The sequence below is a fragment of the Lepidochelys kempii genome, chromosome 11 (genome assembly GCF_965140265.1).
Source record: "Lepidochelys kempii isolate rLepKem1 chromosome 11, rLepKem1.hap2, whole genome shotgun sequence".
Taxonomy (NCBI): domain Eukaryota; kingdom Metazoa; phylum Chordata; order Testudines; family Cheloniidae; genus Lepidochelys; species Lepidochelys kempii.
In genome coordinates this window covers 13,031,678-13,044,730 of record NC_133266.1, presented here as the reverse complement: position 1 = coordinate 13,044,730, position 13,053 = coordinate 13,031,678, and the positions used below count along the sequence as shown (strand labels likewise).

General features: G+C 39.8%; 1 protein-coding gene across 3 annotated transcripts in view; it reads left to right on the top strand.

Moving 5' to 3' along the window:
• SNX4 (sorting nexin 4) overlaps positions 1-13,053 on the top strand; it is an 83,261-nt gene that overhangs the window by 41,690 nt on the left and 28,518 nt on the right. For all 3 annotated transcript variants that reach the window (XM_073305188.1, XM_073305189.1, XM_073305190.1), the window contains exons 3-5: positions 5,987-6,125; positions 6,209-6,358; positions 8,412-8,459. In XM_073305188.1, the coding sequence (XP_073161289.1) occupies positions 5,987-6,125; positions 6,209-6,358; positions 8,412-8,459 (337 nt within the window). The remainder of the gene's footprint in view (positions 1-5,986; positions 6,126-6,208; positions 6,359-8,411; positions 8,460-13,053) is intronic.

Genomic DNA, 13,053 nt, shown 5'->3' with positions numbered 1-13,053 from the left:
ATGGGGGAAGCGTACTCAAGGACTCTAGTGCAGGGGTTCTCACAACACATTTTTGGTGGCCTAGAGTGTGGCTACCAAGTCTTGCTGGTGGCCACTCTGACATTTTTCCTAAAATACTTAATTAACTTTAGGAAAAACAAATAAATACGCACACATACAGTACATGTCCAAATCATTGTAATTTATTTATGTAGGATATTTTTTGCAGACTCAATAATAAAAATAATATACAGGTGTGTTATTGTTTACTGGACCCAAACAGAATAGAAGCAAGAATAAGGCGCTTTGCATGTTCTTGTCTTTTTTCTTGTTGTTTCTTTTGTTTTTTGGTTTCTTTAAAACAAACAAACAAAAACAACTTGCTGGCCACTCAGTCTGCTGTGAAAAGTGATATTAACTGACATAGAGATATTACTTTTCACAGCAGACTTATTCAGCTCCGGCAAGTCTGGAGACAAATTAAGCCCTGGATGGGGAGGTGGGTACAGAGTCAGCGGGGGCCAGGGGTGATGGGACACTGGGGGAGGCAGCAGAGCCCAGGAGTAATATGGGCGTGAGCTTGGGGCCAGAGCCCATGACCTTGCGGCCAGGGAACGAAGCTCCGTGGCTGGAGCCTACTGCCTGCCACCCGCCTTTCCAGGGCTGAAGCCCGAACCCACTGTCCCTGGGAAGGTGGGGAACTCTCACCTGTTGCCTGCTCTTCCAGCTTTTGTGTCTGCAGAGGGGGGTAGGGCCCAACCACTGCTGCTCTCCCTCCTTCCCACCTCCCCCCCCCCATCACTGCCCAGGAGGGGTGGCCGCAAGAAAAGCCCCTGGTGGCTGCATGTGAGAAACGCTGCCCTAGTGTCTGGATGCTTGTGATGTTAGCAGGCAGCTTTTCACAATTTGAAATCTGGACCTTATTTTCTGTGTGGTCGTTGGTTGCCTGCCCTACCCTCCTCTCAACCCTCCCCCCCCCCCCCCCCGCTTTCTTCCCTCTGCTGCCAGGCTTCCCCCCCCCCCCTGCTTTCTTCCTTGCCCCATAACAAATGAAAAGGAAAGGGAACTAACCTGATCTGTGTCATTCATACTGATCACTATCCTTTGTCTTTTGCCTTTTTAGTTTACTCTTATATTCTTATTTGATTGTAAGCTTTTTAGGGCACAAACTGTCTTGCTATATGTGTATATGGCACCTAGCACAACCGGACCCTGATTATGACTGGGGCTTTGGGTGCTACCATAACACAAATAATAAGAAAAGGAGGACTTGTGGCACCTTAGAGACTAACAAATTTATTTGAGCATAAGCTTTCGTGAGCTACAGCTCACTTCATCGGATGAGACAACTTCCACAAACGTAGGTACTCTGTCTTGGTGCAGACTCCTTAACCAGTAATTTAAGTAGTATATGTAATTCCTCTTTCTCTCCATGTAGGTAGACTAAGCTTGTGCTTCTCCCCTAGGAAGTAACGGGTTAATTTAGGTGACCTTCCCCCACACACTTTTTTTTTTTAATGCTTTCAATTTAGTCTCTCATGTAGAGGTGTGATTCCCCCCCCCCCCCCATACGTGGACTGATGAATACTAGGAACAATGCATGTTAGATTGTAATTCCTTAAGAATATTTGCTAGAGCCAACCAGTCCATTTCAAAGCTGATACAATGGGAGTATTGTGAGAAATGAAGAAACAACAGTTAGGTCCTTGGTCCAAATGACCCTCCTCTGCAGCCTTCTAGAATCATAGGACTGGAAGGGACTTCGAAAGGTCAGTCCGGTCCCCTGCACTCATGGCAGGGCTAAGTATTATCTAGACGAAGTATTATTCTAGCTTTGCCTCCTTCTGTGTCATTTTTATGTAACTGCTTCTAGTTTAATATGCCCTTGCCTAGTTTATATTGATTCTCATGGGAATCAATCAGAACTTAGCTTTATAATAGAAGATTCTGTGATCAGGAACAGTCAGAAAGCATTCACCAAGGGCAAGTCATTCCTGACTAACCTAATTGCCTTCAATGACGAGAAAACTGGCTCTGTGGATGAGAGGCAAGCAGTGGACGTGTTATTCCTTGACTTTAGCAAAGCTTTTGATATGGTCTCCCACAGTATTCTTGCCAGCAAGTTAAAGAACTATGGGCTGGATGAATGGACTATAAGGTGGATAGAAAGCTGGCTAGATCATCGGGCTCAACAGATAGTGATCAATGGCTCCATGTCTAGTTGGCAGCCGGTATCAAGTGGAGTGCCCCAAGTGTCAGTCCTGGGGCCGGTTTTGTTCAATATCTTCATTAACGATCTGGAGGATGGCGTGGATTGCACCCTCAGCAAGTTTGCAGATGACACTAAACTGGGAGGAGTGGTAGATACCCTGGAGGGTAGGGATAGGATACAGAGGGACCTAGACAAATTAGAAGATTGGGCCAAAAGAAATCTGATGAGGTTCAACAAGGACAAGTGCAGAGTCCTGCACTTAAGACTAAAGAATCCCATGCACTGCTACAGATTAGGGACCGAGTGGCTAGGCAGCAGTTCTGCGGAAAAGGACCTAGGGGTTACAGCGAATGAGAAGCTGGATATGAGTTGTCATAAATATAAAGGGAAGGGTAAACCCCTTTGAAATCCCTCCTGGCCAGGGGAAAGCTCCTCTCACCTGTAAAGGGTTAAGAAGCTAAAGGTAACCTCGCTGGCACCCGACCAAAATGACCAATGAGGAGACAAGATACTTTCAAAAGCTGGGAGGAGGGAGAGAAACAAAGGGTCTCTGTCTGTCTATATGCTGGTTTCTGCCGGGGATAGACCAGGAATGGAGTCTTAGAACTTTTAGTAAGTAATCTAGCTAGGTACTTGTTAGATTATGATTTCTTTAAATGGCTGAAAAAAGAATTGTGCTGAATAGAATAACTATTTCTGTCTGTGTATCTTTTTTGTAACTTAAGGTTTTGCCTAGAGGGATTCTCTATGTTTTGAATCTAATTACCCTGCAAGGTATTTCTGGCTCTTTTCCTCAACCATGGGGGCTAGTGACTTTTTTAAAATGAAAGTTGATGCTTGACTGCAGGAGCTGAGGTTTAAGAAAAACACCAAATATTGAGACACGTGATAAAATTGTGAGAGTTGGCAACACTGGGTATAACAGAGCAATTATTTTAGAAGGCTGACGAACAAGGGGAAAAAGCAGCACGCTCTAGTCTATTAATTATTTAAGGGCAGATCCAGACATGGAAGACAAACTCCTTAACTTTATCTTAAGGAGTGATGGAGAGCCATACTGAATTCCAGCTGCAGCCTTTATAAATGTAGTATTACCAAAGCCTGGATGACTTTCTAGTATCTCTGTGGGAAGATAAATTTTTTAATGATATAAAAGCATATTTATGGCTCATTTAGGGAAAGGATTAGCAGCGTTTTTAGCTGAAGACTGCTGCTATCCAGAGACACCCTTGAAAGGTGCAAGCTGGTGTGCAGATTTTCCAGAGCTGACTCACTGATACTATTGGTCTTGGTCTTGAGAGATTTGGAAAGTGGAAGATGTAAACCCAGGTTTTAAATAGCACTGAGAGTTGATTGGATTATATACAAAAAAAGTGATTTTTGCGGTATAGATTTAAAAAAAATCTTTCTCCACAGCTAGAAACAATGGATAGGAGCAGGTTCAAACTTGACATTGTACAGCTTTAAATCTGCTGGAAGAAATGGTACACTGTACTGCCGAGTACTATTAAGTCTTTACAGCTGGTAATCCCATGGCAGGGTTAATAGTACTCACTGTAAGTTTATACCAGCAGTTCCCAGAATGCATTTACTGCTGCTTAGAAAAATTAAATTTGGTCACTTAGTAAAAAGTAGTGATATTTTTAAGTCTACTGTAGGTCTGCACATTGAGGGCCCTGTTTTGACTTTCTCTCTGCATGTGCATATTTAACTTTATCAGTGGTGGGCAACTTGCGGCCCATCAGAGTAACCCTCTGGCAGGCCGTGAGACAGTTTGTTTACACTGACTGTCCACAGGCACGGCTGCTCGCAGCTCCCAGTAGCTGTGGTTCGCCGTTCCTGGCCAATGGGAGCTCTGGGAAGCAACGGCCAGCACGTCCCTGTGGCCTGCACCACTTGCTCTCATTGGCCAGGAATGGCAAACCGCGGCCACTGGGAGCTGCGGGCGGTGCAATGTAAACAAACTGTTTCGTGGCCAGCCAGCAGATTACCCGGACAGGCTGCGTGCGGTCTGTGGGCCGCAGGTTGCCCACCACTGCACTGTATGGTGCTTTATAGGTGAGCAACATATCAGTAATATTTTCTGGTTAAATTCTAACGTGTACTGTTGCAATATAGGAGAATTTCCGGTGTGTGTTGGGGGGTGGGGGTTATTTAGTACATACTTCTTTTATTATTAATATATTAGATGTGTATATAGTTTTTCATCCCAAAGGATCCCAGAATGCTTTACAATCTGTAGCAATACAGAAATTCTTTAAACCCAGCACTGAAATACAGCCACTTTTGGGACTAAACAAGTCAGCTGTGTGAAAGTGCATGACAACACTGTACAACAGTTTTATCACAGGAAGTGATGAATACTGTTTCCAATTAAATCTATATGTAGAATATAATTACACCGAAATTAGCAAAGTGCACCAAAGTAAAAATACATTACTGTTTTTTGCAAAAAGACATGGACTCTTGAATAACCACGAGTAGTAAGGATCTCAGGTTTATGTTTTCTAAAAAAACTAGTGCTTTTAATGGCACAATGTCCTCTTACTATATTGACTCAAAGACAGAATGCTAGGGAGTCACCAACACTACTAACTGCAATGCTCAGGGTTTTCTTCTCTCTTTGCTTCTCCTTCATCCATCTCTGCACTTTCTTTCCATGCTGCTTTTTACACACATGGAACACTCCTCAGAACCGGTTCAGAAAGCCACTACATTTTCCACATTTAAATCCCATCTGAAGATGCGCTTCTACCATGATGCCATCAAGAAATTAGCTGACTAACGATAGCAAAGCTATGGGGCATTTGGGCAGATTATGTGTCTAATGAAAATAACAAAATACAATATTTTTGGGGTGGGTGGGGAGAAGGGTTGTATTATCAAGATTTAACCAGTTGCGTTGACTACTTTACTTTTATGTTGTACCTGCTTACCCTTCCTTTAGCCCATTTGGTTTAATTTGGGTTTGGGTTTTTTTGTTCTGTAAACTCTTAAATCCTCTGAATAGCAAAAGGACGCCATCTTGAAGTCTAGTCAACTTAAAAGATCTTTCAGGTACTATACTTATTTCTGAGGCCTCTTTAAACATCTTTATGGCTTTAGAATTGCACTTACATATGTGTTTTAAAATGTGTGTTTTCTCCCCAGTTGCTGTGTGAAGATCCAAACAAACAGGGAAAACTGATTTTTTAATTATGGGGCTGAGCCAGTGAACATTTACTTGTATCAAGCACAAAACTCAATCCTGCAATGTGCAAAAAACTCCTGTTAAGTTCTGAGGGCCTTTGACTCCTCAAGAAGTCTGTGGGACTTGAGGGCTAGAGGTCCTTAGAAGATTGAAACCACAGTGCTTACTGCAGTGCATAATAAGTTTACTCGCATGAGTACAGTTACTCATATGCATAACTGTGTGGTGGATTGGGCCCTAACTGACTATCTGAAGAGTGAAGCGAAATACATAGAATAGACAAACAGGAAAACTGGGGAAGGGGGAATCTCAAATCTTCCAGTTACTGGTAAATGTAAAAATCTTGAGGGATACTTATACCAGTAGTAGGTTTAAAAGAAAGTTCAGGTAGCTTTGTGAAATAACTTGGTGTCCCTTTTAAAATATAATCTTAAATACTGAAGTATGTTAAATTATTAAAATAATCACAAGTGGGTTACTATGATTTTTTTAAATATATATACTATATTAAATTATATATATAATTGATGTCTGAATTGTAACAATTGTACTGATGGTCTTGGGAAAAAATCAGTAACACTCAGTTGGGATATTTTATTTTTCAGAGCTGTTGAGTCACAGACTGAAGGACAATGCTCCCCACCAGACTCCCTTTGGAGGCGATACAGTGAATTTGAGTTGCTGAGGAATTATTTGTTAGTTAACTATCCACATATTGTTGTTCCACCTTTGCCAGAAAAAAGGGTAAGGAAGTTGAAACTTCAACTCACTTTGCCTTACATTTAGCACTAAATTTAGCTGCTCTTAATTCTATTCTGTTCACACAGGCTGAGTTTGTTTGGCATAAGTTATCAGCAGATAACATGGATCCAGACTTTGTGGAAAGACGAAGGATTGGTTTGGAAAACTTTCTAATACGTGTGGCTTCGCATCCCATCATTTGTCAGGACAAAATTTTTTATTCCTTTTTAACACAGGTATTGTAGAAAAGCATTCTTTATTTCTAAGTACTTCCCTCCACTTTTACTTAGTTGTTCAGCTTTTAAATATTAAAGACTAATAGCTTTTCTTCAGTGACTTATAAATTATTGCCTGCTCTACTTCTGCATTAACAAATTAAAGGAGGAAAAGTGTTTAGATTATCTAATCTACCTCCTGTCAGTACACAGTTGTGCTTTACAATGTGTCTTATAATTCTTTTTCCAGTCTCATTCTAAGGCTATTAGGGGATGAGATTACCACCTCCCTTGGAACTTTATTCCACAACTTAATGTAACTCAGGAAGTCTTTCCTGACACTAAATTTAAATATTTAGCATATTAGACATTTTGCAGCATTTATTGCACTGACTTCCAGTTTGTTGTTTTTTTGAGGGGATGGGCAGTTTGGATGCAACTGACTAATCTATTAAACCTTACATGGTTTGGATCTTGGCTATTTCATGCTCCAGTCTGACAGTTGTGATCAACTGGAATGCTCTCACTGATAGTCCTAGAGTGTCCACTGTGGGGAAAGAACCGAACTAGAACTTACTGATGTTCAGGTCATGTTGTAAAGCTGTGACTGAAATTTCTTTTTTGACTCAGAGTTTTGTGTTCTTATTGAGGTAATATTATTATTTTAATTGCTTTGTGTGCCTAGTAGGTTGTGATATTGCATTTTACACATTGGGATGAAATTAATGAACACTTTTCATGATTCATAGTTACACATACATATCCTCTTGTACCATACAGTATAATTCTTCAAGCCTATTTTGGTATTTACGTGGTTGAATTATTTCATTTTCGCATCTCCCACTTAGTTTTTACTTAGGCAAGCTACATCATTAGTTCTTTTTAATCTTTCTTGATACATTACAGGCGGCTGGACTTCTTCTGAGATCCCTTCCAGCCCTACATTTTTATGATTAATTCCTTCAGCTCTTTAATCCTTTTTTCTTGCTTTTCTCTGAATTTACTCCATTGTGTCAAGAATTGTCTTTGTTGTAAAGTCAGGGTCCAGGACTGTGTGCAGTATCTTAGGTACAGTCTGATAAGAATTAGTCTCCTTTCTTCTGCTCAGATAAGATTGAACTTTTTTTTTTGTTGCCATCACCCTGCAACTGAATATCTAGTGTAAGTCTAGGATCATATTTTGTCACTGCTAATAGTGATCATCACAGGAAGATTGGCCTGATGAAGACAAATGTAATTAAAACTTACAGGAAAGTGGCATGTATGGTATTTGCCTCTGCTTTCTTAATATTGTTTCTTATTTGTGAAAGTTTCTCTATTACAGTTCAGCTTAGAACATTTAGAGTATTCTGCTGTGGGTTATTAGGAGGAACATTCTGTTAACATGCTGAATGTTTATCATCTGAATTACCCAGACAATACAAAAGAACAGTTTTAAATTTTCAGTGTGAACATTGCCATCTTGACTACTTCAGTTTCTTACTTAAGACACTTCTTAAAAAAAAATTAATGTGCCCTATTTTTGAGATATACTGTTTTGAAAACTGGTTCATTCATTTGGTCTTGTTGGTCTGATGGCTTAGCCAGTCGTATAATGAGCTAGAAATGAGGCAGATTGAGGCCTCAACTCAGTCTCAATCCTGACATTGGTGGTGGCTGGGAACATTAAAGAAGTGACTCTGCCATTACCCCTCTTCCTATAAAGTGTGAATTGCTTGTCAGACAAGAATCCTCTTAAGTACACAGGATAATGCAGCCTGCTGGTGTCACATAGTGAAGGGGAGAAGTTGTAAGGAGGGGATGGTGGGTAAACATAAAACCTGTTGTATAGAATGACCCATTATTCTAAGTCCAGACATTGAAAGGAAGATTTCCTTGACGTACCTTTTTTTAGAACTTGGTCTAGTGAATGGGACTGAGCCCATGTTTGGATGTTTGTGGTTCCCACATAACCCAAAGAGGATTCTCCAATGTCCTTTCTGCATAGAAATAGTGCTGTTATCATGTCTCACATAGACTGTGCGTGCCATATGTTTATTAGTGAAGTTTACTGAAGTGAAACTTTTATTTTTAGGAAGGTGGATGGAAAGAAATGGTGAACGAGACCGGGTTTCAGTTAAAGGTAATTGTATGCATTTGTGTAGTGAACGTTGTAACCTATGAACTGTTCTGACCACAATTAAAGACCATAATTCAGTGTCTCTGCAGAGTTATACTTGCTGTTGTGTTAAAAATAGCAGGCCCATGACAAACTGCATAATTTTGACCATATAAGGAAACAGTGTAGTACTAGTATTATGTAACAGATAATTACCAGAGTTCATAAGTGAGGGAAGCTGTGACAGGTCAGTTAATCTGCCCATGTTTCATATTTGATGCAGCATAGAATTAATATTAAGAATTATGACCCCTGTATTTTTATAAGCAGACTGAGCTGGTTTCAGAGTGACACCCAACTGAGACAAATAACATGCCAAAGCAGGACTGTAAAGGCCAGCTCTAAAGGTTGACAGCCTTGAAGGAGAGGGTGCTTATTTGGAGTGGTGTGGTGGAACGTACAAATAACTCTGAAATGCTTCAGCCGAAGCTCTGAATACAGTCCTGAATGAATTTTGAAACAGAGCCTGGGGTTTGGTATGATAAGTTAGATACCTCAAAGAAACCTGAGCAAGACAACAGAAGAGAAGCAGAAATGGCCAAGACCAAGGAGGAAGTCTCTGACAGGACGAGTAGCCAAAAGGGTCAGATGGGAGAAAGGACAGTGCTCCCTAGCAATGGAAGTAATCCAAGTAATACCTACCTGGTTCAACTGTTGTTGAGTCTCAGATTAGATATGTTATGCAGAATTTTACTTGGTTAATTAGACCATTTGAATTTTAATTAGTTTTGAGGAAGTCACTGCAATAAATAAATGGGAGAGGGAAAACAGGTGGAGGACAGGCAGGAATAGGTGACTGAGTGTTACATTAGTACACAGGCAAAGTATGGGTACATGGGAATCTGTTGACAGATGCAACTTTTGGGCATAGCCATATGTACTCTGCTTCTGTGGGTGCAAAATATAGTGTGCATGAATCTAAGCCTTCATCTTAAATATATAGTCTCTAATTCGCTTGGTTGCAAAGAAAACCTTCAAATGTGAACTAAGTATAAACAAATGAAGTACTGTTGTCCTGAATCTGCTGAAAGCCTGAAAAAATAATTCTGGGGTGTGATCTGTCCCCATTAATCACAAGGAAGTTTAATGCTGGCTCCTACTGATAATGGCAATTTGACTTTAATTCACTGCTGATTGTATTACCGGGCACATCCTGCTGATGTCCATATCCCGTAATTTCAAACTGTCTGCGTGGTGTGAAAATCTGCACCTGTCCCCATCCACCTACCACAACCTCTAGCTTCCTTCCCTCCCAACACACACAGCACATACAGACCACGTCTTCAGTGCCACGATGTACGTTCAGTAAAAAATTCTGCAACCAATTGAAAATCAAAAATGTAGAGGCAGGATAAAATAAATTGAATTTAAGATTTAATTAAATAGTACACCAGTACAATATTCCTTTTGTGTAATTTTCCCATTAAATGAAAACGGAGCTTTTATTTATCTGAAGCTGCTGCAGAATATAGGGTCTTTGACACAGAATTATGGTTAAGCATGCTGTGGATTTGTGGTAGACCTTTGTCTTGGGGTGTCTCTTCTAACACTGCTAGGCATCTAGGACTATCATTCTAGTTTCTTTATGGCACTGGAGTCTTAAGAGTGGACTTTTTTTTTTTTTAATTAAAAAGTTTGTCACAAGATCTGTACTCATTCAGTACCTTGAGGCGTTTAGGGAACTCAACCACATAATGGGATTTTCCACGTCGTGATTAAGGGTACTGTCAATGTTCAATGGAAAAAAACAGGTGAACAAGAAGATACGTATTCCTTATTAAAGAAAGGCCAAGTTATTATCCAAGGAGCTAGGCTGTAAATTCAGGAAGAAATATATATATTCTCTTAATAGTAGAGGGAAACAATGAGAGAGAAGGGGTTACAGGGGAATATTAAAAAGGTAAAAAATTAAAAATTTTAAGAAATAGGAATAACATTTGCAATGGTTTTCCTTTGTATTCATTTGAATTGCAAGAATTACCATGCTGTTATTAACCTCTTGATTATTTATGGGCTGATATGTGGATGTAACATCTGCTTGACAGACCTTTTGGAAAAACTTGATCCTATCACTGCACTGCTTCTTTAAGTGTTAAAACTGCGGAAGACAGTTTTCTGAACCATCCCTTAAAATTACTGATAGCACATCATAATTTGCAAAGCATTCAGATGGTAGACGCTGCTAACTCATATTTTTAAATGGCATCATATGTATGTTGTACCCCAAAATCATCAATTAATGAAAGCTTCTGTTTTAGGCTGTGTTTGAGGACAGCAGTGTGGGCGGTTTTAGTTAGTTGCATTGAGAATGGTGGGAAGGGCATAATAAAAGTTTTTATTAAACTCTTAGGAATAACTAAACATAGATACTCCAGAATAATAGTGGGAGAAAGGAGAAAATTATGGCATGTAAGAGCAAGTAAGAAAAATATAGTTTCTGTTACACAAATTGTCAGATACATGGCCTCGTCAGTTCATTTACCTTTATTAAAATGTAAGTTACTTGAGAGGGGAAGAAGGAACCCAAAGAACAACAGTTATATTACTGCAAAATATTCAAAATAAACAACTGTCTAAGGACAGATGGTATCTTAAGTAAAATGTAAGATGAGACAATCGCCATTCCACTTTCTAGATTTCTGACAGTGTGCATGGTTATTTTCTCTGTGGAATCCCTGTTTCTCTAAGGAATTTTTTATAAAATAATGGGGAATAGAGCCTTTCTCTTTCCTTTGCTAAAGCTTTTAATTATACATTCAGTTTCTGTGCTGAATGTAAAAATAAAAGGTCTTTAGTAAGCAGATTGATTTGGTTCCTTATGGTAGCTTAATAATAATATCAGAGGCAGATTTATACTTGGAGTGCGTAGTTGTGTAGGACCAGAGGCGAGTCATGGGCCCATTTGCTGTCATTGTTCTGTAACACCAATGGGTTTGCAGATTAATTAGATAGCACAGTCCAGACACTGCAATACACTAGTCAAACAGATGAAGATCCTGTGTTTAAACCAGAAGGATTTATTTTGGATCACTCTGACTACTCGGGGTTAGAATTCTGTCTCTGCCAGCTGTAATGCGTTTCCCCGCCTCCAAAATACTGCAATTTAGAATATGTGTTTAAATGTTCTCTCAAAATTTTTTGCTCTGAGAGGGCAAAACACAATGCACTATCTTCCCCACCTCCCACCCCAGTCATAGTTAATCTGGAGGAGGAAAAACATGGTGTACAATTCTTTTCTCCCCGCCCTCGCGCTCCCCCCCCCCCCCCCCAAAAAAAAAACAAACAACCTTAACAAAACTGCACTGGCTATGCCTGAGCACAAAGGCAATACCTCTTTTTAACTGCTATATTCCATATTGTCATCCAGTTTTTGCTTGTGTGTGTGTGAAAGCTACTTGACTTAGTCTCAGTTGACAGCCAGTTCCACTTCAAGTATTCACTCCATTTAACCACCTCTGTAAATTCTTTTTGCACGTACTCTCAATTTACAGAAATGTCTGTCCAGAAATCTTACATAAACTTGCTCTAGCTTTATAGTAACCCTTAGCTAGTTTGTAGTATGATTTTGTGTGAAATAAGTGTGTAAAAAATGGCCAGATTGATGATGCACAAGAAGTCAGGCTGTATTGTTTCCTTCTTGTGCATCATCAACAGTAAAGATTCTGCAGGACAAATTGTTTCCTCAGTTACACCTGTGAAACTCCATTGGCTTTGAAAGATTACGTATGTGTAAATGAGGGCAGAATTTGGTCCTGTAATTGGAATTTAGTTAATCCTTTTGATGATGCATTTACAACCCAGATTAGAATTGACTGTCGTGCTCTCTGAGAGCTCTTTTAGCTCTGTAGTTCGAACAGCTGTATATAAAGTAGTGTAAATACTTTTGTCCATAAAGTAAGCAAGTATAAGTCGGACTGCTCAGAGGAAACAGATCTCGTGACCAAGATGTTGTCAGACACCTTTGAGTAGAATTGAGTCTTGACACCTGTCACTTATCTTTGTTGAAAACTAGCCAATCTATTCTTAAATAAAATTTAAAAACCCCTTCCTTTGCACGCTGAGAGATGACTATGCGGGGTTTGGGATGTTTGCTCCCTCAGTCTGTAGAATGTTTGGAAAAGCAGAGTTACTGCTGGAAAGTAACTCCTTTTTGTTCCTTGACCACACTTATGTATAATGCTCATCAGTAGCTGTCGCAATAGCAAAATTGCTTTTTAATTGTATTCAGCACTCTACCAACATGAGATGAGATCCCAGTGTCAAGGATATTACAGTGAAATTCAAACACGGTACAGCTTGGACACAATGTGATGGGAGGCAGAACAGTCTCGTTCTGGTGCCAATCTCATAAATAGAATTTACGGAGAGGCTTATGAAGCGAAACTTTGTACTCTTAACTCCAAGCGAGCACTGGGTTCTACTGGAATCAGTTGCTAAACAACTTTTTAAAACTGCTCTTAAGAGTTGCTGACTTTGCTACAATTGATGCATAAAATATTATTCCTATAGCAAACATCATTGCTAAAAACTCTTTCTGTCTGAAGGTACACTTGTGAAT